The sequence below is a fragment of the Apostichopus japonicus genome, chromosome 5 (assembly GCF_037975245.1).
Source record: "Apostichopus japonicus isolate 1M-3 chromosome 5, ASM3797524v1, whole genome shotgun sequence".
NCBI classification, from domain to species: Eukaryota; Metazoa; Echinodermata; class Holothuroidea; order Aspidochirotida; family Stichopodidae; genus Apostichopus; species Apostichopus japonicus.
Window position 1 is genome coordinate 21,727,241 of NC_092565.1, and position 25,704 is coordinate 21,752,944.

General features: G+C 36.5%; 1 protein-coding gene across 4 annotated transcripts in view; it reads right to left on the reverse strand.

Annotated features, from left to right (window-relative positions):
• Positions 1 to 885: 885 nt before the first annotated feature.
• The window catches only part of LOC139968038 (uncharacterized), a 39,341-nt gene continuing 14,522 nt past the window's right edge, over positions 886 to 25,704 (reverse strand). For 3 of the 4 annotated variants that reach the window (XM_071972336.1, XM_071972339.1, XM_071972338.1), the window contains exons 2-8: positions 18,535 to 18,757; positions 16,390 to 17,376; positions 12,973 to 13,141; positions 11,322 to 11,547; positions 7,824 to 7,897; positions 7,044 to 7,166; positions 886 to 6,242 (exon numbers count right to left, since the gene is read on the reverse strand). In XM_071972336.1, coding sequence (XP_071828437.1) covers positions 6,094 to 6,242; positions 7,044 to 7,166; positions 7,824 to 7,897; positions 11,322 to 11,547; positions 12,973 to 13,141; positions 16,390 to 17,370 — 1,722 coding nt within the window. In that variant the 5' untranslated portion in view covers positions 17,371 to 17,376; positions 18,535 to 18,757 and the 3' untranslated portion in view covers positions 886 to 6,093. Of the gene's footprint in view, positions 6,243 to 7,043; positions 7,167 to 7,823; positions 7,898 to 11,321; positions 11,548 to 12,972; positions 13,142 to 16,389; positions 17,377 to 18,534; positions 18,758 to 23,425; positions 23,741 to 25,704 lie in introns of those variants that run through there. The other variant, XM_071972340.1, reaches the window with a different exon arrangement.

The window sequence follows — 25,704 nt, forward strand, 5'->3', positions numbered from 1 at the left end:
TTTAGAGAAATGTTTTTCAAGGTGGGATCCAGGATTTTACAAAGGTCGGCGGGGTTAGCTCTGGGGTCATTGATGTGGTCCACCATGTAGAGATGGTCGGGGTAGGAGCTGGGGGGCACGTGCCCCCTACTTTTATCCCAAAATAGCATATGTGCCCTACTGGAATATAAAATGTGCCCTTTGATGAAGAATTGTCTTTTGGATATCTTAAGCCTTTGTTAATTTGAATATTTCATTTTAATTATATATTTTAGTCTGTACATGCTATTTTTAAAATGGCATCCCTTATCTTTTTGTAGCACGGTTAACAATAAACAATCTCAATAAATAGTATTAATAGCATACTAACACATCATATATATTTAGGTGATTTGGCCTGTTTGTATCGGTTTATAGCATAACCAGTAGTGGTTGTGGAATGAGAAAGTGCCCCTCTGATGCTGTGCCCCCCCCCAACTTTTTGGAAGCGTCCTTACCCCCTAGGTATACTCATCCAGACATAAAAGTTATATATTTTAGATGTTAGATGCTGCATTCTGAAGCAATTTATACAAAATTTGATCTATAACTAGGTGACGGAATAGACGGTTGCGCTTATAACTATTATTATATAATTTCTGTGAGGTAGAAAATGGGGAGGGGGAGCAGTGTGTCACCCCTCCCCCACCCCCACCCCGTGAAACTGCCTCTGGTTTTTTTAACACAAACATTATGTCATCACATACAGTCGGTTCCTATTCAAGGGCTATAACAACACTCAAACAGTTGACAAGACTCCTGCTGTAACCCAGTCCCCCCCCCCACCCATTCCTCAAGTTTCCCAAAGTTTTCATTTACTACACTGAAGAGAATTCGTACAACAAAAATGACACCAAGACACAAATATTCTCAATTACAGGGCAAATGTATTCTAAATATATAAAGTAGCCTTTTTTTTTTAACTACTACTCTGTGAAATTCTTTCCAATATCTCTCGATTACTTTTATTTACAAGATTCAAAGTCATTGGATAGACCTCATCTAGCTTTTACTCCCTCTTCCACACAGACAAATCTCTATCTCTACCTTGTGCTAATGTTTCACTTACCATATTTACAATATATAGATATTTATATTTTGTTTATTATTTATAAAGAGATGAAAGAGTACATACTGATATATCCCATTGTATATACCTTCAATTGTTATCTACCTTGTTTACAGGTACACATCTATATACACACAAAATTCAAAGAAAAATTGTTCTAAATTTTTAGACGCTATAATATCGACTGTTCCCGACATGAGGAATCGCACACACTTTTGAGTAAGGAATAAAAAATTCTCTGCAGGAAACTTGTGAATCAACTATACCCGTTTTGAAATCACTCCCAGTTGTATTTACAAACTACACCTCTCTCCTATACCCACTCTGTATATTTACATAACGACACAAACCCCTACATTGGCCGTATACAATATCACTCTGTGTAGAGTTGCTGCATACTTTTTTTTTTTCTTTAAGTTTTTTTTATTAAACACATCATAGTTTGTTTCAAACCTTTCTCCACTCACTATTTAACTTTAAAGTAGTTACCCCTGTAAATAGTTTCTGGACTGATAAAGACCATTGGTGGCAATTAAAGGGGGGAGGGGGAAAGAATATGAAAGGAAAACAATGTGTCGTCTACAAAACTCGCAGCAAACGTGAAATTTGTGATGCAATTTACAGCTACTTCACATGGTTGCCTCAAGAGTAAATTTACACATTAACCTCAGTTTGTATTGGACTGTCCTCTTTTCTTAAATTCAGTAACAACTTTAGAGTTGGGAGAACAAATTACATTATATCTCCTGCAATTGCTAGCACCCAATTCAGCCAAAACCTTTTGTCAAGGAAGGGGAAAAAAGAAAAACCCCCAAAGGGTAAAGAAAATACTCAAGCATTTTATAAGACAACCAATATTATTCAAGCCTACAAAGAATATGCAAGTGAATTTTTTTTTTAATCTTTTGTTTTGACTTCCCTTTCAACCACTCTCTTATCTACATGAATATTTATCAGTATTAACAGCATATCTCTCTACTTCACACACATTTCCTTTCTACAACCAATAAATAAAATATCTTGGAAAAAAAAATCCTGTTTTAATACCACTATTTTTAAGTTAACATCCAACAGAAGTCAAGCTACACCATTTAAACTAAAGTCTAAAAAAGTAAATTGCTAGTAACATCTCGTTAGGCTCTTGACTTTGTACAATTTTGATTTATAAAATGGAGGATTTTTAAACTCTGTTCTTAACTTTTATTTCTGCTGAGTTGATGTTTTGTCTTTAGTTTGTTTCTAAATAAAGAGTCTGGCAAGATATGACCCCTCAAAACATTCTCAGCATTTCTTCACACACATTGAAATCCCACTTAATTTAACACTACATTTCTGAAATTTGATAGATAATGAATATTTACAAGTTATATCACTGCATAAATTAACATAATCATCATCGTTTAATAATTAACCCTTACATGATACAATTTTTTACTATATACAACAAATCTACCTACATGACTTCAACAATAAGTAAACCCTCTGGATTTTCATCCCAAAATCTTTTAAAAATTCTTTTTTCGTTCTCTTTCGAAAGGAAAAGCTGAAGAATATTTACATAATATTCAGTGACTGCATAAATTAAAGCCATCAAGCATAATTAATTAATTTTTAAAGTAGTGATGAAAGCGACAAAAAAATACCAAAGTTTCAGTGACAGAAAATTAGAAATCAAACATTTCAACTTTAGTTTGTTCCAACTTTCCCTGCAAACTTTTATCACACGACACATTCATTTGGTTTCAAGTATTGACCCACAAGAGGTGATGCATAGCTATCATAAAAAATACCACCTTTATATTTACACGTGATTGAAGAAAATTTTAATGATAACGAACAGAAAAACAAAAACAAAAAAACAGAGAGAAAAGAACAAAACAATACAGTTCAGTATTCTCTGTTGCTTTTTTTTCAAGTCAAGAATTGTTTCAAATTGTCCTGTTTTTCTTTTTCTTTTCTTTTTTGATCTTATTTTTCTTAAAGATTCAACTAATGTAAACTTTGCTGGAGGAAAAAACCCCAATCATTCCACCAATATTCTCTCCGACTAAGCTTCTGTACAAAAGCTCTCTCTTTACTTGTTTGTATCTCCTCTTTCTTTCACCTTATGTTTTTTTTTTCCTCTTAAAGAATTTGAATCCTAACTTTACTACTGCACTATCATCTTATCTAGTGCACTATCATCTTATCTAGTGCACTATCATCTTATCTAGTGCACTATTATCTCATCTATAGGAAAAGGTTTGCTTTGTATCCTCACATCATAACATTACAAGGAAGACATTAGTTTGTTTTTCTCAAACAGTAGAGCAGAACACATGACTACTCGTTCTTCTTCTCATTTCACGAATGGGAAAGATTAAGTTTATACTACTGAATATTCAACATAACCATCGATGACAAAGAAATTATACTCCCTGCATCTGCAATGATTATTCTTTGAAGAACTTTACAATAAAAAATCATTCATGAGATTTCACAGCCATATTGACTATGTAAAAAAAAAGCCAAATATATTTAAACGTTTGTCATTTTCCCTGTATTGTGCCTAATAGGCCATTTTAGTTGCCCTCAAGAAACAGTTCAAAGATTTTTTTGTAATAGTTTTTCTCTTTAAGTTGGACATTTGACATAGCCAAGTGCAATCAATGGATACTGTTAGCTTACTACCCTGTTATACAGTGACTCATAATGACGCCGCCCCTTCCTCCTTTCCTCTCTTGAGATACCTACCCACCTCTAATGAACACTGCTTACTGTTTATATTCAAATACATGGCCTATTTGGGATCCACAAAGAGGAACAACAACAACAAACAATGATATCTTATGGATCAAAACACACTTGATTTTGATGTAGTTTTGTACATCAGATTCTTCAGTCATCATGTGTGGTATACAGTATGTCCTATGACTGTATGCAAAACATTCCATGTGATGAAGAAGCACACACGCATAATGTAAGATTACACAATACGTTCAATACTTATCAATTGACACACAGTATGTTGAGAGGCTACCAGTCTTAATCAGGCTATTAATACAAAGATAATTAGTGCAAGCATACCCTCTATCTTATCAGTCAGTGCAGTTCTAGGAAGAATCCACAGTTCAAGTACACAACAGTGGGAGGTTAACTTGTTCAGCTACTAACACAGCCAGTATCTCCTTGATGACTTATCCTGACTGTACCAGTCAGGTCATGAATATTCATGAATATTCATCAGGAATATGAACTACTGCTTGGATACCTGCCAATGACTAAACCAGTGCATCAACAAAGTCATGAATATTCATCAGGAAAATGAACTACTGCTTGGATACCTGCCAATGACTAAACCAACGTTTTTGTTTCTTGTGAAATACTACGTGAATGAGATGCTTAACAGAACTTCCTAACAAATACAAAATTTACGATATGAGTCCATTCCATTTTTTTTTTTTGAAGAAAAAACTGGGAGAATAGACGGTGGGATGGAAGCAAACTTGTAAAAGGCAATTAATTTTTATACCAGGCACAGAGTAAATAGTTATCATTTTATATTCAATATTGCATTCTACATTTTTTGGTTTTGGTTTTTTATTAGAAAAACATCTTCTTTTTTGTTGTTGTCATATCTACATACTCCCCACAACACAACTATCTGGGGTTATACTTCTTTGCATAAAGTATCAAGTTCTATTTTTCTTTTAATCAATATCAAGTGCAAATTTGATGAAACTTTGCTTCTGTTTTTTATTCTTCAAGTTATGGCCAGACTCCATACGATGGAGTGGTTGGTGTCATCATTTAATATGGGCCGTAAACTGACCTGATGGAATTTTATCAAGCAAAAGTCATTATTAGGCTCTGTCATGTGAAAGATCCCCTACTCCATCCTGAACACTGAGAAAAACGATTTGTACTTTACCATGTTTTTTTACATCTCAGATTTTTAAAGAATAAATTGGTGGACAAATATATTTAAAAGGACGGGGGGTGAGGGGAAGAATGGACCAGAAAGTCAGTACTCTCTGTTTAAACAAAACAGTGAAACCAACAGAAAAATCTTTCAAATTCATAAATGACAATGGAGTATTAATTGAATATAATATTACAATTTACAGTAAATTTTATGTGTATGATACAAGTTAAAAATTGTGTTTCTGAACATAACTATTGGATTCTCATCATAATTTCACATAGTGCAGAAGAAAGTTATTTCAACAAAAACCAAAAAAAACCAAAAAAAAATCAGTTTTTCATTTCAAATAATGTACCTACTGTATGTCCAGCAGACAATTCAGATATCATTTATAGAATCTATGCAAGCTGATAGAATACTAAGGTGGATTTGTTGACCAGGATGTCATATAACAAAATTGCTAAGAAATAAGTCATCGTTCAGTTGTTTCTTTTGCCCTGCTCACGACTTTTCAAACTGCAATGAAAGTTTGCAATGTGAAGTTATTTTCAATTACTTTATAGCATAGATCATATAAACCTTCCTATTGAGGCTGTTACCGGTTAAATTGTTCATATTCTCTTTTTAATTTTCATAGTTCATACGAATTAACTGGACTATAATAAAGATTGAGTCTTAAGTATCTGTTATAGTTAGTAACTGGGAAATCAGTGCTAAATAGTTATTTCTTACTCCAGGAACAATATTTCATGTTTCTAATATTAATGTAACGTCAGTGTCGTAATATGCAAACATCAGTATTTCACACAGAAGAACCAACAGTGTCACATGGTTTTGATCAAATTAAAAGAGAGATATGCTAAAATAAATTTATATTCGGGTCCAAAGGTGAAGGAAAAAAAAGAAAATATTTAAACCTGAAATAATGCTGATACTGGCTGTATTGGTGCATTGAATGAATACAGAGGATTTTGTAATATTGTGTGAAAATTAAACTGTTTGTGATCATAATAATCATAATGGTAATAAAAATAATGGCTGAGTGTTGTTGTATGAATGCTGACATCAAGGCTACCACTTGCACGTTCCACTCGATGAAAGTTCAGATATCCGTGAACGCTACAGTTTGTGTGAGTGATTTCTCCTGTTTGATGTCCAAGACCAGCTTGAGACCAGTCGGTTCACCGTGGGCTGTGCGATCCAAAATCAGGTTGACAAAAGAGTCGGTCTGTCCTGCAACCGGGGACTTTTCTGGAGGGAAAGAGAAGTCACGTTGGCTTTAACTGCAGAACTTTTGCACGCAAATCTATTATAACAAATGATTGATGAATGGCATGTTGTTCCATCCAACTTTACTGGTGTAATTGAGTATATACAGCACACAATAAATTGAACAGAGGACAAATTGAGATGCTGTGTGCCATTGACTAATTTATAAGGTTACTGACGACTTCAATGACCTAGCTCTATTACCAATCACACAATTAAATAAACTTGCATTACATTACGGAGCAGGTCTTCCTTTAAACTCCCAATAGCTGCTGTCTGTCTGTCTGGATTCATGGAATGAAATAAACTTTTATTACTTCATTAGTAATACTTAGTAACTCCCCACACTCCCCCCTCCCCACCCCCAGCTCCTCCATTTTTCGCATATTGAGTGACTTGACTCTAATTTCACTTCGATTCAAAGATCCGTCTCAAAATCCCAATAGCTGTATATCTGGCTGAAGAGAATGCAGTAACCAAACCTTCTATATTTCATTGATAATACATAGTACCTCCCCAACCATCTAACCCACCCACCCCCAGCTCCTCCATTTTTTGCATATTGAGTAATTTGACACTAATTTCACTTCCTTTCAAAGAACAATGATCTGTCTCAAATACATAGAACTTTCACCAACCTTGTTATTTTGATGGGTGTGATATATTTTAACACCAGCCCCAATGTCGATCAACACCTCTTCTATAACATGAGAACAGTTACAAGTATATTTAATTCTACAGAGAATGTTGGACTTGTGCATTCCTTTTTAACTATTTGCTTACCTAGGGCTCTATTGATCATCTGTTCTAGCCTGCTACTCAGGTGTGAAGCATCAACAAATCCAGGATTCTCATGGTAGCTCTTCAAAGCCTGTTTCACTTGTTCTACGGCTTCAGAAAGACAGGCTGAGAGGAAAAGAAGGTAGTCCTGTACAATTAACTATCTGTTATACTTGAATCTAAGGGTTTAAATCTGTTTAATTTGGTACATTCATGGGTGTGGAGCTTAACAAAACTTCCAGCCTCCACCGGGATTCGAACCCAGGCCTCTAACCACTAGGCTATATATATATATATATATATATATATATATATATATATATATATATATACATATATATATATATATATATATATAGGAATAACAGAAAAACCTGTTATACAAGTATGCTGTATTTAGAGAAAGGCTGGATCTTGAGTGAGATATATTTTTATTTATATGAATATATATTTATATGTATCTATGTAAATTTATATTTGTGTTGGTTAGCACCATGTTTGATCTCTAGAGTAAGGCAAAACATGTCACCAAAACAGAGCTAGCATTGTTCAACACAGGTGGAAACAGCCTCCAGTGGAATGACGATCTTCCTTACTGGTTCCAACCTCTGGACATACAATCAGCATCCATACCCTAATTGGTTAGGATGTCCGCATATGAAGTGAAATGACGGGGTTCGAACCTGTAGAGGCTGGAAGTTTTTTTCACTGTTCTCAGTTTTCTAACTCAATACCGTTTATCAACCTATAATTGCTGGTCTAAGATCAAATTTGTTTTCTTACCATGTTCATCTTTTAATGCCTTAATCTTCAACTTGTTCGCTTCATGCTGTGCTTTCTTCTTCAGTCGGCAAGCTCTGAAAGAACAAAATGAATTTTGGTGACTTGAGACTGATCGGTTTCTGTTTTTGCATAAAAAAATAAAAGAAAAAAAAGTTGAAGGTTTACAGTCTTGTATGAGGCTAAGGCCTCCTCACATGACTTTACATTGCAACGGGTCCACCTGCCAACCTGTCTTTCACAAAAATAGGGAGACTTACAATTCTCCATTCCAAAACTCAGTAGATTTAAGGGAAATTTAAAGAGAATTGAAACCATTTTTGAGTTTTACATAGTAATCACAGCACTAACGTTATCGCTGCAGAACACAACAGCATCAGAATTTCACATACTTATTTCCCTAAAAACAAAGTATGGATTTTCTTCACCTTCCAAACACAGGTTAAAAGCATAAACATGATTCTTTTCTGAAGGTGATTAAAAAAAAATTTAAAAAAATGATTAGTCAGAATTTAATGGGAGGTTAGCACATAACATTACAAGAGTTTAAGACTTTGCATTTAATGGGGAGACTCCCAGCAAAACCAGGAAAGTTGGCATGTTTGAGGCTGCCTAAGCAGTAAAGTGGTATATATGTTATATTACTTAGGCAGGATTGGAGTGAAGTGTTAAAAATACAGCTAGCACAAATACCTACCAAGTATAAATTCATAGTATATTTGATAGATCTCTATCAGTAAAATTCCTCACATTTTAATATAATAAACCTCTACAAATGCAGTAAAACACATCATAACTATTACTCTGCTCGGTAATCCACCCCTGACTAACACAAAGCAAGGGTTTAATATAACAAAATAACAGAAACGATATGGAAAATTATATAGCAAAATGCATGTATTGTATTTCCCTTGACATATTCCTAAAATGTCACCTGTTTTTTCTTTTATAAACAAACACAAGTGAGCTACTTTGGGGGTGTATATGGACCTTACACTGTAAGTATTGAAATCTACACCTGATCAGATAAACAGCTCAAAACAATCCTTCACCCAATAAGCAGGAAGGTCATAACCCCTAATAGGAAATTCCCCATTGTTTACATTTTCTAGGAAATAGTGAGTAACATAGTACAGAAGCCTTTAAGAGTCACAGACTTGCACTTATGTTATTATTTATATATATACATATATATAAATATCTTACACACTTAAATCACAAATTTGGCATTTTTCAAAATTCTGTGGGCCAAATAGCATTTTGGTGTTTTCTGGAAATTGTTTTCTTTTAAGATAAAAGGTTGCTGAGACTTGTGTTATTCTCCTAAAGAACATTGATTTCATATATTTCATGTTCTTCGGTCCCACTGAATGTTGCATATAGGCCTATGCTTTGGTAAAAACATTAGCACTCTTTTGCCACATTTCATTCCCTATCATGTTCAGCTAGGTAACCCCAATAACGAATTGCAAACCCACATAATTCCTACCCACATACAGGGTCCACTGTCACAAAATAACAGCAACCTTGAAACTGTTTGTTTTTCGTCCAATTAATTTTGGCTGCGGATTTGGCCATTAACTACATCACAGAAAGACTGGCAACCCTGTTTCTTTCTGGCAAAAAATTGCAGACAACCCTACAATTGCATCAATCTGAAATGCCTTCATCTACAACAAACTTTTAGATAAGATCTTTCCATCAAGTTCATACATACATTCAAAGAACAAAGAAACTGGAACAATAATTTGCACTGAAGCCAAAATATACAGGAAGAACAATATCCATGCTGTCGTTAATTGTTTTATATATACTAGTATGAAACATGAGCATCACTTGACAAGACTAAAAGCTTCACAGAAAACAATCACCTCAATGGCCCTTCAGGCTGACGTCATATTCTTCTCAATGATATGCTTCCATAGAGCTTTTTTCCTTAACATTCGTGTATCATGTGAAGGCATAATGCATGACCAAGACACGTTGTATACAAAAGAATCTTGCTTGCAATATAACATCCCTGGAGTTTATCCAGCAGCTACCATGGTAACAAAACTATACATGGGTGTGACAAGCATTGACCTGGATACAGTCATACACACACAATCACGAGTGCTGTCTAATGCCATTCACAGTCTGGCTAGCAGATATGGTATTTGAACTTTCTTTCTGTTTGTTGTGAAGCAGTTATTAACAACCTTGTCCCTTTGTGTTCTGTGGAGACTGACTGCGCTTCTGTTGTACACAGTAGGACTCAATTAACAAGTCACCTAAAACCTGCAAATTACCACAAACACAACTGAGGTTTCAAGGTTTTGCTTCCCCAAGTTTATCATAAAGTAGGACAATGACAATTATTCTCCAAAATATTTCCATCACAACAAAGAAACTGATGGGTGGGCACAACGTTATCATTCTAAAGTTGCAAAACACATCTGGTGAGTTTGTTGGAAAAACAGTAGCAAGTCAAAATATGTGAAAGATGTTTTTTTTGTTTGTTAGTGTTAGCAGCTTTTGGTTCTATTCAATGCTAAAATCAGTAATTATTACAGAGAGCAGTATGTAAGCTTCAAAATCAACTCCACCTTCAAATCACGAAGACCAGTTTTGGTTGACTGTTTCCATATGATTAAAACTACTATGAATGCATGACAAAATCAAAATAGAATTAAACTAGCAAATTTAATTAAATAAAACATAAGGATAAAATTGAATCATCAATACTAATTGTTGATAACTAAACTAGTGATTACATGGTGACAAAAAATATTAAATATTAAAAATTAAAAAAATAAGAAACAGGTATTGAGTTTTTACTCCTCTAATACTAGCTATATTATATGAATAATATGCTGTCAATCATGTCCTGTTTTCAGAAAGATTGGTGATGATTTGCTAACAGAATGCAAGATTCAATCTGCAGTGAACATTTCACGGAAGTGTAGAGGAAACAAATTTCCTACCATCCACAAAGGGCATGCTATACTGTACTATATATACAGAAATTACTTAATTAAATCTGGCTCTAAATTGTAAAATCTTAAAGGGTGTGAAGACAAAGAAACGTCTCATGCCGGTAATCTGACCTAGTTTCGAATCAGGTGTAACAGAAGTGTTAGACACCACCATCGATCCCAGAATATACACACACAGCTTGCTATACCTTCGGTAATTAGACACTAGTGTACAGTCATTACTGTACTTACAGCTGCGGTCAATACCCACAGCACAGTGTATAAACGACAGCGATGGATCTCAGGTCCAGCTAAAGATAACAAGGTATTACGTTTCATTACTGTCTGCATTTTGTAGCGACAAGCAGAAAACTTCACTTGCAAGCAACGGAAAGTTAACTTTTTCAGAGCGCGGCGCACAGTTTGGGGCGAGTCTTCAATGCCTTTAAACTCGTAGCAACACCGAATTACAACCAATTATCGCATCCAAACATGATTATAGCTGTAAGGAATCATGGCATATATTGTCGAGGGATTTTTATTTTACCTTGAGGCCAGTTTATTCTTCTCCCTCCTGGTTTTGTTTCTAGATGAAGAGGACGGATCACCTGTAGGCTTCATGTCGTGAATGATGTTGTTCAATTTCTGCAGTTCTCTGCCGATGAAGAGAAGCTTCTCGGGGTTTGGGGTGAAGTCATCGTACTCACTCCTCCGGGATCTCACTTGAGAGCCACCCGCTTGGTTACTTGGATCTAAAGACAGGCTAAGAGGTGCTGCATACGAAACAAGGAAAGGTGAACAAAACATTTAAGGAACTGTAAGTTTTTGGTTAACTATGAGATATAACTTGATGGGGGAAAGTGGTGTTAGCAAAGGGGTTGGGTGGGTATGTTGAGGAGGTGAAAGGAGAGATTACCCTCTCAGGGGTGAAAGGAGAGATTACCCTAAAACTTCTGTTGGAAGAGACAAATGAAGTGACTTTTGATCTTCTATTTATTGTCTAGATACTATAATATAAGGATTGCACCACTATGGTGAAATGAGCAAAGGAACAAATGGTACCTTAATATAGAATTTTTATCAAATGTCAGGGTGGGAGCAAGTGGCATGACGATGCATTGAATCAAAATCTTGGAGAATAATCGTGTAAACGAGGAGTGATGAATAAAGGGAATAAAATTAGTATAGACGAGGATCGATATTATCGACAAATATTATATGAATAGATACAACTGGTGTTTCTTAAACTTAGTCAACTTCTATGCCCTGGCAATATTTATACTCAATAACAACAATGCGCCCTCTCATTTGCTAGGGCGTACACTTTGTCAAACAAAAATAAACGATTGTGAACAGCTTCCGCTTTAAAATCGTGATCTTCAGCGTTATTGCAGAACAGAACTCTTCAATTCTTAAAAATGCAGTACTAACAAAAATATGAAGTGATTTATTACCTAATTAATTAATAGGATATATGTAATGAGGACAATTAATTAACGTAACTTTTCAAAGAATGTAATAATAATAACAAAGATTTATAACGCGCACGTATTCACCCAGAAAAGGGCCCTCAAAGCGCAAAAGGTGAGTGTTTGAGCTTCTTTTTAAAGGAGGATACACTCTTAGCTGTCTTGATTTCAAGTGGTAACATATTCTATAATCGCTGTGCAGAAAATGAAAGAGTTCTATCCCCCAAGAATGGTCGGATTTAGATTCCCTGAGCAGTAACATATCGTTTGAACGAAGATTGCGGGTCGGGAATATATTCTTGAAGTTACAGAGATGTATAAATGCACCATATTGTGAAGAGACTTATAGACAATCAGCATTAGCTTAAAAACAATTTCTGTAAGTGACAGGAGGCCCGATGCAGGTCTTTCAGGATTTGTATAATATGACGAGACCTTTTTGACAAGACCATATGAGCTGCAGAGTTCTGAACATGCTGAAGATGAGACAATTGCATGTTAGGTAGGCCAAACAACCTCAACGTTGTCTAACAATTAAACTTGTGTTTGAATAATACCGATACCTTGACAAGTCTCCTCTGACAAGGTACGTTCATAGCTCAATCCTTACTAGGACAATTAAGGAACACGAGCAAGATAAATACATAAGTCATGATCATCTTCGGGTAGTAATTTAGAGGTTAACATTTAATATACTTTTGACAGGTAAACATCGTCGTCGTTCCTCACCAATTTCCTCGGAGATGTCGCTGGCATCATCTGCCAAGTCATCTTCATCATCCTCATTGTAATCGTGATGCTCTTCCTCGTTCTCGCTGCCCAAGCCCTCGTCATGTGACTCCACCCCTTCATCATCATCATCATCATCGTCGTCATCATCGTCATCTTCAACCTCTTTCTGTGTGGAGATACAAAAACAGGCTTGCTTGCTTGAGATGAATGTAATTAACATATATACACTTTTATAGTCTCTCATGTTGGAAATCAATTTTACTTCCATCCTGCAAATTACTTAAGTTCTAACAATTAATATCCATTAGTACAATGATCATCATTCATGGCTGTCTATTAACAGACTCTGGGAATTACAAAGCATACATAAACTACATATTTTACTATTGCACAAGACTGTTCACTGGGCACATAAACTTGACAAACTATGGAAGGTTGCATTACAAAGCATGGAAACTAACTGAAATATTATCAACTCATAGTGATATTGTCTGCATGCACTGCAGAGGTTATCATAACCTTGCCCTCATAACACTTTGGCTAGTGTTCTTTGCTAAGTCTGTCACTCTATTACTTGTTTACATGTGACTGCAATTTGATGAAACTGAAACAGTTGACCTGTAAATTTGACTTCACCCAAGAATGTGTTTACTTACTTTTTAAATTAGTAATATATGACATTCTAATATAGACCCAAGAATGGTTCAGCAAAGCTATTTTATATAACTATTTAAATCAAAATGCTAAGGTTTAACATTTAAAAAAAAAATAGTTTTCTACTAACGGATGTTTTTTAATATTTTTTTATTACTTATTATTGGCCATTTTCTCAAGTTATTGTTCAGAAGGTGTCTTTATAAATCCTTAAAGCTGGCAGCTTGTTTTAGTTCTTTCTAATGTATCTATGCAATTTGACACAAAAATTATGTGACTATGTTAGTTTATTAACTGGACTATTCAAGTCTCATTTCAAATATAATAGAGTTGTAAAATATGTCAAAACTTTTCCAGTTTGAGTTTTAGATGTGATTTTTACCGATTAGTAGAAGCACCTTGGGAGGATGAGAGATGAGGGATCTACCATGACCATCACTAACGGTTCATTAATCTTTCCTCATTTGGAGAAAAAAAAAAGTAGGAGAGATGGAGGTTGTGACTCTTAGCTTCATCAACTGCAATTTTCTTTGTTAATACTTGACAGTTTTACTAACGTATGCTTACAAAATGTAAAAAGATACTTATTAATCAAGTAAGGTATAGCAAGCAGTGTGTGTATTTTCTGGGATCGATGGTGGTGTTTAACACTTCTGTTACACCTCATTCGAAACTAGGTTTCTTTTTGCGCGAGTCTTCACACCCTTTAAATTTCCTCTAGGTCCATTTGACACATTCATTGCACATCACTTGCAACATATGAAAACAATTAATTCCTGGTTAATACTTAGTTTGTCAACAATTTATTGCTAAGTTTATTTTGTATGATAGTTAATCCCAAGTGACTAATGTCCCATGAAATAAGCAATTCTGTTCAATTCATTGCTTGTAACACAAAAACATTGAGCTGTGCAGTATTACATAACATCCATCCTCTAAACAATGCTGACAAACATTACACATGAATTCACCACTTGCAACACATCCCAGCTGATATGTGCATCTAGCTAGCCAATATATTCACCTGACTGTGCCTGACATCTATAAATTCCCATTACCTATGATAGGAGGTCATTTTTGCATAATGTGCTGTAGCTATCATATACTGTACAGCTGGCACAGGTTCAAATTCCGCTTCCTGCCAAGTTCGTCTCCAAGGCCTGCCTGTATGTATACAAACATGTGTTGTGTGTGCTATCATTGCTACGGTGCACTCAACACTACATGTATCATGCTGGGCAAAGATTCGATGTTTAAGTATTAATGTTTTCAAGGCACAGAGAGAGAGAGATGTTATTTACTGTACTGTATGTATGTATTGTGTGTATGTATGTGTGTATGTGTGTAGGTATGACCGTATGTATGACTATGTATACATGCATGCATGTATGACTATATGTATGTATGAATGTATGACTGCATGGGTGTATGTGTGCGTGTACGCACGTATATGTATGTGTGTGTATGTATGTATATGCGTGTTTGTATGTATGAGAGGGAGGGGGTAAAAGGGGTATCCATAGGGAGGGCAATTATTTACCAATTCAAAGAATCATAACAGGATATAATCAATAAATCTCATCCATTCGTCATCATACCCTACCTAAAGTATTCATTTGTCTTTCAAGAACAAAACTCAGGAATAAACACAATTTAAGCATTAAGGCCTGTACTGTTAAATAAATTTCCATTCAGGCTACTTTTATGAGAAACCTCTAAGCCCAGCTGTATTTATGACCAACAAGCACAAAGAAAAAACTTTACAGAAAAAAGAAAAGAAAAAAAAAAACTGGGGGGGAATACCTAAATAGTATCCCATTGTATGCAGATATATTGAATCAAACAGCAGATGAAAACAACAATGTGAAGGTCGTTATGAGGGTGTGTTCAACTGTTCATACACATTAATTTTCTATTGATCTACTTTTTTTTTTTTTTGTCTTGTCTTAGGATTCAAATATTATATTGGTTACAATGGCTTATTAACAAGAGAAAAACTGCAATGAAAAAAAATAGAGGATAATGCATGAATAATAGATACATGTGATCCTCAAAGAGGGAAAAGAGAATTTTCTGAGCTGTGGGCGGGGGGGGGGGGGGTATTACTCTTTGATAGCAGTTCCATAACATAGGTTTAAGATGACTTAAATGCCTCTGTTAATACTGTAAGTACATGAACAAAGTTAACCCATAGCTCTCTGTGAAACATAAAACTGAAAAGGTATAAAATTTTAATTTAAGGGATATAAAATTCTGTGTGAAGGTATTTTGACTAACTAATAAAATTGAGTAGTCTCATTTTGCTCCTATTGTAGTTTTTGGTGGACCTGATGCAAGTATAGCCACAATTACTTCGATCCAGGGTACAAATGTATTGTCCCAGTTTAATTTGTATACAAAGTGTGGAGGGGCGAGGGGTGGATTGGTCCTTACACCTCCAATGCCATTGCGTACATAGCAAACTATATATGTATACATAATTCATAGTTTAACCATGACTCAGAATGCAATATTTGTTGATCAGTCCTAAACATCGGACAGAGAACCCCCTCCCCCCTTCCCCCACTTTACTCAGGATGCGGCTGTGACAACCACAGGGCCCTCCTTTCTAAGCCAATCGAGGAGAATTAAGAATTTGACCCGACTGCTTCTCCACCCTTCCCCTGCCCACCTACCCACCTTTCATATCTTCTATGCACTAACAATTTGAAACCACTTTGAAACATTAGCTAAAATAATAATAGAGATGGATTAACTCACATGAAAATGCTTGTTAGGGAACCCATCACTGCTATGGATTATCACCCTCTTGTTTGATTTCTCTTCTTTACTCCTGATGGTGGGAGAAGATGACATCTTCCTGTTCTCTCCACCCATCCTCAAGGCAGAGAAAGTGAGAGGGAGGGGCTTACGCCCTGGCTTCGCACCGTTGGTCTTTCGTGACCTTCGACCAAACAGATTTGCAAAGTCAATCCTGGGAGGTTCGATTTTGACTTCCGTTCTTTGTGAAGGATAAGCTTGCCTCTCGTTCAGCGTCGGTCTCTCTCTATCGGACGATCCTTCTACCACCTCGGTCTTTATCTTTGGGACGAAAAGTCCAGTATTCGATAATTCCCTGGAGTTTTTGACATTGTTCCAAGTAGTCGGAGATATAGACAGGCCGGAGTGTTCGTCTCGTACCACCTTCCATTGATTATCTGGAGTAACCGGCATGCTCAAAGTAGCCGGCTTGGTGACTTTCTTGATCAAGGAAATGCTCGCTTTGGGTTTGAGACTGAAGAGGGAATCCATGGAATCTTCCATGTTGAGCTCGGTCAACGTTGGAGCGGCACTTGAAAAAGCAGTGGGAGGCTTGAGGTCACTAAGTTTTCTAGAAAAGTCACCGGTATCACCAAAGGTAAAATTCAGCGCCCCTGCTCCGCAGCCACTACTGTTGAGCGTATCTTGAACCTGATCTTCATCCCAGAATCCATTCAGTAGATCGCAGCCCATGTTGTCCAATTCGTCCAAGGATGGAAATTCAAAGATACTGGTGGACGGCGATGAAACTGAAGGGTAACTGGAATACTTGATCCCTGATAGAGTTGGCTTTCCGGTACTGCTGGCATCTCCTCCTTGGTCAAAGAAGGATGGTGAACTCGTGGAACATTTGGAAAAATCCAAAGACGAGAGGTTATGGTCCTTGTCACTGGACCCTGTCTCGAGAGGCTGCATGCTCTCAAGCTCGTAAATGGCATCCATGTAGTCCTATGGAAGCAAAGATACGGAATTCAGTTTTGTGGCAATGATCTGGTAATTTTCAGATTTGAGAAGAATTGAAGTTGGTGGCATCCTAGATAGAAGTATGATTAAGTCAGTGAGTTATTCCATCGAGGGTGTACCGTGTTTAAAAGGTTACCAGTATACTTGTGACATGGTAGAGCATGTGATCTTGTGCTATAATGTTGTCAGGAGGCAGGTAATCAATAAAGAATAAAGATCTTCCTTGAGACTCAACCAAACACAAATATTCCCAGTCAAGATAAAGATTTTGAGAGTTAAACCATTCCCTTTCTTGTTTAGAAGGTATCCTCATGAGGAAAGTAAGTGTACATGCTTAAAGCGATATGTGGTTGCTCTACCATACATGAGGGGGGGGGTGGGAGGAGATGGCATACGACAGCACTTTTTAGCAATTATGTATACTCCATACTTTTTACTATATACATTAATTGTCTTAATTTGCAAGACTGTCACAATTCATTTCCATTGTCACAGGAATCTTTTCTCCCGATCATAAAAATGATATGTATATATGCACATGAAGTATAATTATTCCACGAACAACTAGTACATGGAATCTGCTCAATTACTCAGCTACTAAAGGACAACAATATCAGTTGCCAAGAAATGTACAGAGTCTTTTAATCAACCTCATTCTTGACAATGTTAAGTGTCTGTGACTTTGCGGTTGATGATCGAGATATCGTGTTTACAAGCTGTTTTGACTATTTCACATTAAGCCCCACCAACTCATGAATATTAATGAGGTCAAAGGTGTTGTTGCAAAGTGCATATACTTATTATGTAGTTACATCACCATAGTAAGTACGAACTAAATCGGACATAGGGTTGAAGAGATATTGCCATTATAAGAATTATATGTTAAGGCCTGCCCAACTCATCAATATGCAAGAGATGAGAACCAAAGACAATAGGGCATATCTGCACATCATGGGGCATCTACCTACCAGCTATGACATTGATTCAACTTGTGCTTCTTGAAATATTGTGTTTATAAGCTGGCTGTCACATACACACACACAAAATAACACACACGCCAGCATGATTGCAAGCTTACTGAGCCTTAAGAATTGTAACCATAAATGAACTGCAGTAGATCTCTGTCAACAAAATATACTTTACCTTAACACTCTAATGAGAATGGTCACAAATTTACATTATTCTTGAAAGTCTGTGTCAATTCTTTCTGAACAACTCTCTTCGCTGTCCAAGATGAAATTTACTTCAAGCTTTCTTTCTCTCCTTTTTTCAAATGTGATAGTTGTATATATATGGTGACCCAGCTATTTCATGAATGTCCACTTCAACTTTCTAGTTCTGCTTGAACTTCACATTATGATCTTAGCTGCAAGAGAAAGGAAAATAAAAGTTCTCAATAAATATTAGTATTCACAATTACTAGTACTGGATGAAACTTAAGAAAATACTATCACTGTTCTTTGTTACAGTAAAACATTGTAAGAACATTAAAGGGTGTAAAGACTGGCGCAAAAAGAAACGTCTAATGCCGGTAATCTGACCTAGTTTTCGAATGAGGTGTATTAAACAGAAGTGTTAGACACCACCATCGATCCCAGAAAATACACACACACACAGCTTGCTACCATCGGTAATTAGACACTAGTGTACAGTCAGTACATACGGCTGCGGTCAGTACCCACAGCCAGTGGCGTAGGAAGGTACTTTTGAGTGGGGGGCTGAAGACTGATGGCCGGCCTGGGGGAGGGGTCTAAGGGGAGGGGGTGTCCCCCTCCCCTTTGGAATTTGTTGCATTTCCAGGTAGCCTCAGATGCAATTTGGTGCAGTATAGCACACTTCAACACCCACTCCATTTTGTAAACTTAATTTTGTATTTTCACCAGGCCTTAGATGCAATTTGGTGCTCCAAATGAGATTTTTTTTCTCATTTGGAAATGAAAAAGGGGTTTTCTGACTTGCGAAGCGGGGGGGCGGAATGATACTTCCGCCCCTCCACATTTTTCACTGGGGGCTGGCGCCCCCCAGCCCCCGGTTCCTACGCCCTTGCCCACAGCACAGTGTACAAACAATACAGCGATGGACATCTCAGGTCCAGCTAAAGATAACAAGGTATCACGTTTCATTACTGTCTGCATTTTGTAGGGACACGATCAGTCTTCAATGCCTTTAAGTGCCCTTGAAACAAGAAAAACTTTGACAGATGCTGCCTTTTTGTTGTCTTGCTGTTTTAAACTTTGGCTTGCCTGTTTTTGGAGATATGTAGTTTGGCTTGTGTGCTTTGGCAGAGTTTTCTTTGGGGAAAATATTGTAGCTTGTGTGTGTGTAATTATTTTTTTGAGAGAGATATTTTGGAGTCTCGATCTGTTTTATTAGAGTCATGTATTTTGGGTCCTCTGTTTATTCCAGTAATATACTTTGGCTTGCTTGATTTTTCTTGCAGAAAAATAACATTAATATATAATTTTGTCTCTGTTTTGCCAAAAATATATATTTTGGAGACGGAAACAAATATATTTCTAAAAAAAATATAAACGCACCAAAATACATAATTGTATATATATATCAAGAAACAGAGACCCAACAAATTTTTTTGTTGCAAAAACAGACAAGTGTAAATCAAGGAGGAAAGGGATTGATCGATCAATAAATGTGGGATGGGAGGGGACTTTGAAGGGGGGCAGGCTTTGGAAGGGAGGTGAAATCCATTATCTGAATTCAAAACTTTTCAGCACCTATGAATATTAACAATTGAGATCCAAATGTGAAATCACAATTAGAATAACTGAGTGCATTTTCACCTGTTGTCGGTAATCTTCTACTATAGTCTACTTGAAAATGCACCTGTACATAACTGATCATCAGTACACTGTATGCGTATATGTGCCAGAATCTTTACCCAATGACCTAATTTTTATGAGGCCACGGAATTCCATACACTGCGTCCATCAAAAAATTTGTAACATGATAAATTATTACATTATCTAATTCATTAATGTATGGTTATAATATAGAGGATTAGAAAGCAATTACAGTATATTCAGCAATATAATAAGCAAAAGAAAACACCCCACCCACCCATAGACAAAAAAGGCAACCACTTTAAATATTTAATATTTAGTACACATATACAGTATGTAGGCCAACCAATTACATCTTCAACCAGTACCTATAACAGTACATACAGAATATATTGCTGCTAGTACCCATATTATCATGAAAGACATCATTCAAGATTCAAGCGTGACATCAGCCAATCAGAATACTGCATATAGCACAGCTGTTCTAATAGCTAAACAAAACAAAACAAACTGCACATGCAGCTTGGCAAAATACTGTATGGATGAAGTTTTCCATAAACCTCTCCTGTTTATAGTCAAGACTCCTATGAAAAGTTTTCAAGATGATAATTTTTATAGGAAATGGACTAAGTATAGCAGCCATTAGCAACAGATACAGTATATTGACAGTTACTGTATACAAGTTCCCTATTGATTGAGCTGCATGGAATAAACCTTTCACCGATGAAATTTCACAAGCAAATTTATGATTCATGAGGAATTTGAATCTTGCATGACATCATACATGTAGTATATTACGTAATAACAAAACATTGCTATGATGAACAATCACGCACAATGGGAATTACTTGGGGTAAGATGGGTGCGGCCAGCATTTCAATGATTCTGTGACACAGTTACGGTTGTTCGTCACTTTCTTTTAGGAGACAAATTTCGTACTGTTTACAAATACCATTTTCCAGTGTGCAATACAAAGCAGAATGTATAGTATGCCTAGCATAAGTTGGGAAGAAGTGATGTTACATTTTTAGTGTTCTACCTACTACAAATTACACGAGACTATAATGTAGAGTTATAAGTGACGAAAGAACCTTTGGGGAATAGAACCATAGTACGCTTGCCAAATAACAATAAGTTTTTTTTTAAAGTTGTCGCTCATGAATTGGCTCTCATACATGACATCCTAGGCTTGTCAGTTGCCAATTCTTATGGAAGATCTTCATTGTCTGAACAAGCTTGCACACATGGGACGTACCCCTATGTTCGAGGTTTCACCTATATGCATTTTATTTGCGTTTAAATTACAAATTGGCTCCTGGTCCCTGACAAGAAGCTTGTAGGTCTACCAAAAAGCCAGTGAGCCAGAAGCCACTTTTCCCAGAAAGTGGCTCCTGGACGTCAAAATGCTAAATTTTACCCTTGGATATAGCACAAGTCTGTAGGTCTTAGGATTCTAGGTTTAATCATCAAAGATATTTATAGCCAAAATGTTTGGCACTGCTCATTACTAGAAATCAAAACCACAATGAAACAGCACTAAAAATATATTACAATGATATAATAATATCTCTCTACACTTCTGAAATCCATACAACATTTAATTGTTAATGGAGATAATAATATTTTCTCTTCACATTATTTAAGACCCACTCATTAAAATACTATACATCAATATACATCAGAGTTATCCCCAAATTACACACGAAAAAAACACATACATGCAGGGCCGTCTTAACGCATGGGCCCATTGGGCCCTGGCCCAGGGCCCCGCGATGTCAGGGGCCCCGCAATCGTAGTAACCCCATGTCTTAATATGGGAGGAAAACTTATTGAATAGGCCATTAATGCCTGATTGAATTTGATGTGATGAGAGTTAATTGGTGAAACACTTGAGAGTTTGACATTAAATATTCGAATCTGAGTTGGCAACCCTGGAATATACAATGCCCCGAAGGCTTACACAGAGAAACTGTTACTCTGTAACTATAAGAAAGAGGAAATTGCCTCAGCCACGAAAGGCATAAAATTTGAAAACCGTGGGCAATACCTCACTACCAAACCTTAACAAAAGGAACCACCACTTGTGTTCAAGCTCACCTATACACCCCATATCAAAACCACACATTTGAAACATTGGCACTTAATCTCGCAACACGTGGAATTATCCAAACTGTTTCCAAAAGAACCGATTCTAGCTTACAAAAAGGCCCAAAATCTCAAAGATTTACTTGTTAACTCAAGGTTTGTACTAACCAAGAATCAGCTGACTCTCAAGGTTCACACGAAGCTCTTTTAGATGCTCTTATAGCTGCACTTTGAGTCCATAAAAACTTGTGCACAGAAAATAGATGCATTTTGATAACGAGACGCCCAGGCCGAATATAAAATATTCAAAGGCTACTACTGATGAAGCTTCTCCTATAAAGTTTGAGAGCAGAAACCGGTCTAGTTGGTCATAAGAACCTACGCTGGTCTCTCAAACTATTAACAGTACACTCAATTCACCTAATAGGTGCAATTATGTTTCACCATGAGGAGCATGCTATAAGTTCATGTTCCTCGGCCCTCCCTTAAAAATACTTCATGTTCTTAGCGACTACGTTGCGTTAGATAACTATGTAAAACCGACTACACCCCCCTTTCAGTTGTTAGACTCAACACAAGGGTGTTACAAATGGTGAGTCCAGTATTGTGAGGGAAGGGATGGAGGGCAACTGGAAGATTACTCTTCTATAATGTATTTCAGCTTTTAGATATATCACGTATGTAATTATTCAGCTAAAGTTTTATGCTTTATGCACGACATAGGGAGGGGTGGTAAATGCAGGCATGTCTATGCTTGAGCGCTTGTCAAGGATGTCAATTTTCACGCAACTTTTTTCGAACTCACTTGATTGAGGGGCCCCGCTCTATTCTTGGTGATCTCTTAAGACGGCCCTGCATACATGCATATAACCACAAATAAAAATTCCAAACTGAACGTATATATACTTATATATACTCATAATTCCATCACAGAAAACTACCCACTAGTGATTTGACCTTATTTGTCCCCACCCTCACCCCAATTATCCTACAATGTTTGATGTTTTTTATATGCTTATGAAGGTTAAACTGCCCATAAAACAGCTCCATTCTCATAACTTTACTTAATATCAAAAGTATATGCATGGTCACAGTACAGCAAGAGTACACCATACACTGAAACAAACAAGAGATAATAATAATAGATGTACCTTGCTCAGCCTTTGTATGACCTCTCTGCTCCTGTATATATATTGATAATTATTGTTCTGTGGATTTCCCATCTCTGGATATACCTCTGTAAAAGTGTCTAGTTTCCCAATGATTCTCTTTCCTCCCTGGCTAAGAGTTCACCTGAAGGTTAGCAACATCTAGTTTAGTATATGCTTGCATCAAAGTCAAGCACAAAGTCGTGTGATTGTTTATATTCATCCATCCTGTAGGATCATCCTACAATAAATCCTTGAGCAGATCCCTCCCACATAGTGGTGTACCCCAAAAATTTGCATTTCACAAACTCACAATTCTCAGAAATACATTACTGTTTGCCATGATCACAACACACAGTGAATAACACACCTTTACTGTGTACAGGTTAGGTACATATGATATTGAACTGTACTTGAACCACTGCCAACTGTGTCAGCTGATCGGGCAACATTCAACAAATCCAACTCATCGCCTTGTGGGCATAGAATCTGCTTTCTATCTTGAATGTCACAGATAGAGCACACTTTTTGCAGCTAATTTCTTCCTTTTGACGAGAGAGAGAAGTGAATATATTTGTAGTATTATGTAGCTGTGTACAGAAGTATAATTCTGTAAGAACTGTTGGTAGCCTAGTGCTGTCAATGCAGTCACAATCTTGCTGTACATAGCTCTATTGCATTATGTTAGTGCAGTCTATTCTGGCAAACTGCCAAAGTGTTAGGAGGGGATTTCCCTACAAGTTGCTCACATTACATGGGCATATATACATGCAGTTAATGCATGCAGTTATTACAGCTGATGGAGTCAATGTTGCAAGACAGTCATGGTGGTACATGGTTATCAACCTAGCATAATTATGACACAAATTATGACACACTAATTGGGAAAGTGGTAAATAATAACAATCAGCAGTCCATTGTATGGAGATGCCCCTGATATGGGCTGGAAAACAGCCAAGAAACATCTTATCCTGCAATTTGATTTTTGTTTTGTTTTTGTCAGTGACAGAGCTGTATAATCATCATCCTATAGTGTGTCAAAGGTTACACAAAGGAATAAATGAATTTATTAAACAAAACTATGCTATCACCATGAAAACGTTAAGAAAAGAAGATGGAAGTTTAGGACGTCCACTTTGAAGTTTGTCTATTTTACAAACCTCTCCAGCAGTACATTCTACCTATTAGGCTGTTTCAACTACCTGCTCCACCGATCCTGACCATTAAAAGGATTGTCTGGTGGCCCAAAGAAGTTACCTTAAAAAATAGTAAATAATTTTCCAAACATTTTATCAAAGTATGAGAACGCTAATGTTGCGTTTGACGGAGAAACGATTTTTTAATCGTTATGGATAGACATTTCAAATATGATTTGAACAGTACAATACGTGACGTCAGCTCTGCCATAGCAGATTGCGTCATAACCCACCCTCCGCACAGTACCGATACGGTTATCACAACAAAAACAGCGTTTGTATACAGATAAATTTCTTCCTTAATTTCCGGTGAAATTTCTTAAAAATTAGATTTGTTTTCAAAAACTCCTTAAGCCGCCATGTACTTGAGCGGTGGTTCTGTGGTCTTTGAGTAACATATGGTACATTTTAACAGCAGACTCTGAGTTGTTCAGGCTATACATCGCGCTATCCAGCGCCAAAGCGAAAAATGTTCGCATGTAGGCTGTACTCAAACGTTGACAATTGGACAGTTCTGTGAAGCCTAAGCTTCTCAGTGCTATATTCTGCTCTGACAACGATTCGATCAATTTCTTCAATAATTTCACGTGAAATTTTTTATAAATTAGATATGATTTAAAAAACTCCTTAAGCCGCAATATATGTAGTAGATCGGTGGTTTCGTGGTCTTTGTGTAACACAAGATAAGTTTTAACAGCAGGCTCTTTGTTGTTTATACATCGCGGTATCCAGCTCCAGCGCAAAGAATGTTCGCATGTATAGGCTACTCTAACGTTTACAATCGGACAGTTCTGCGATGACATCGATCCCGCCAAGTTTCATCTTTCGGTTTAACGAATACTTTACAAGTTTCCTTTTACTGTTAATTTGATCCGTGAATTTTATTTCAGCGATTTCGAAGAGCAGTTAATGAACTGTGGTTTGAGTGTGAGTGTACTATGTGTAACGCTATACAAGTACACCAACTGAGCATCGTATATACGTTCGCGAGTATGTACGTTATATATATGAGGCAATCCAATGTGCTTACGTGAATTTATTTGCTGCGGAATTGGGAGTGCTAACTTCAAGTCGCCTGTTTTGCCT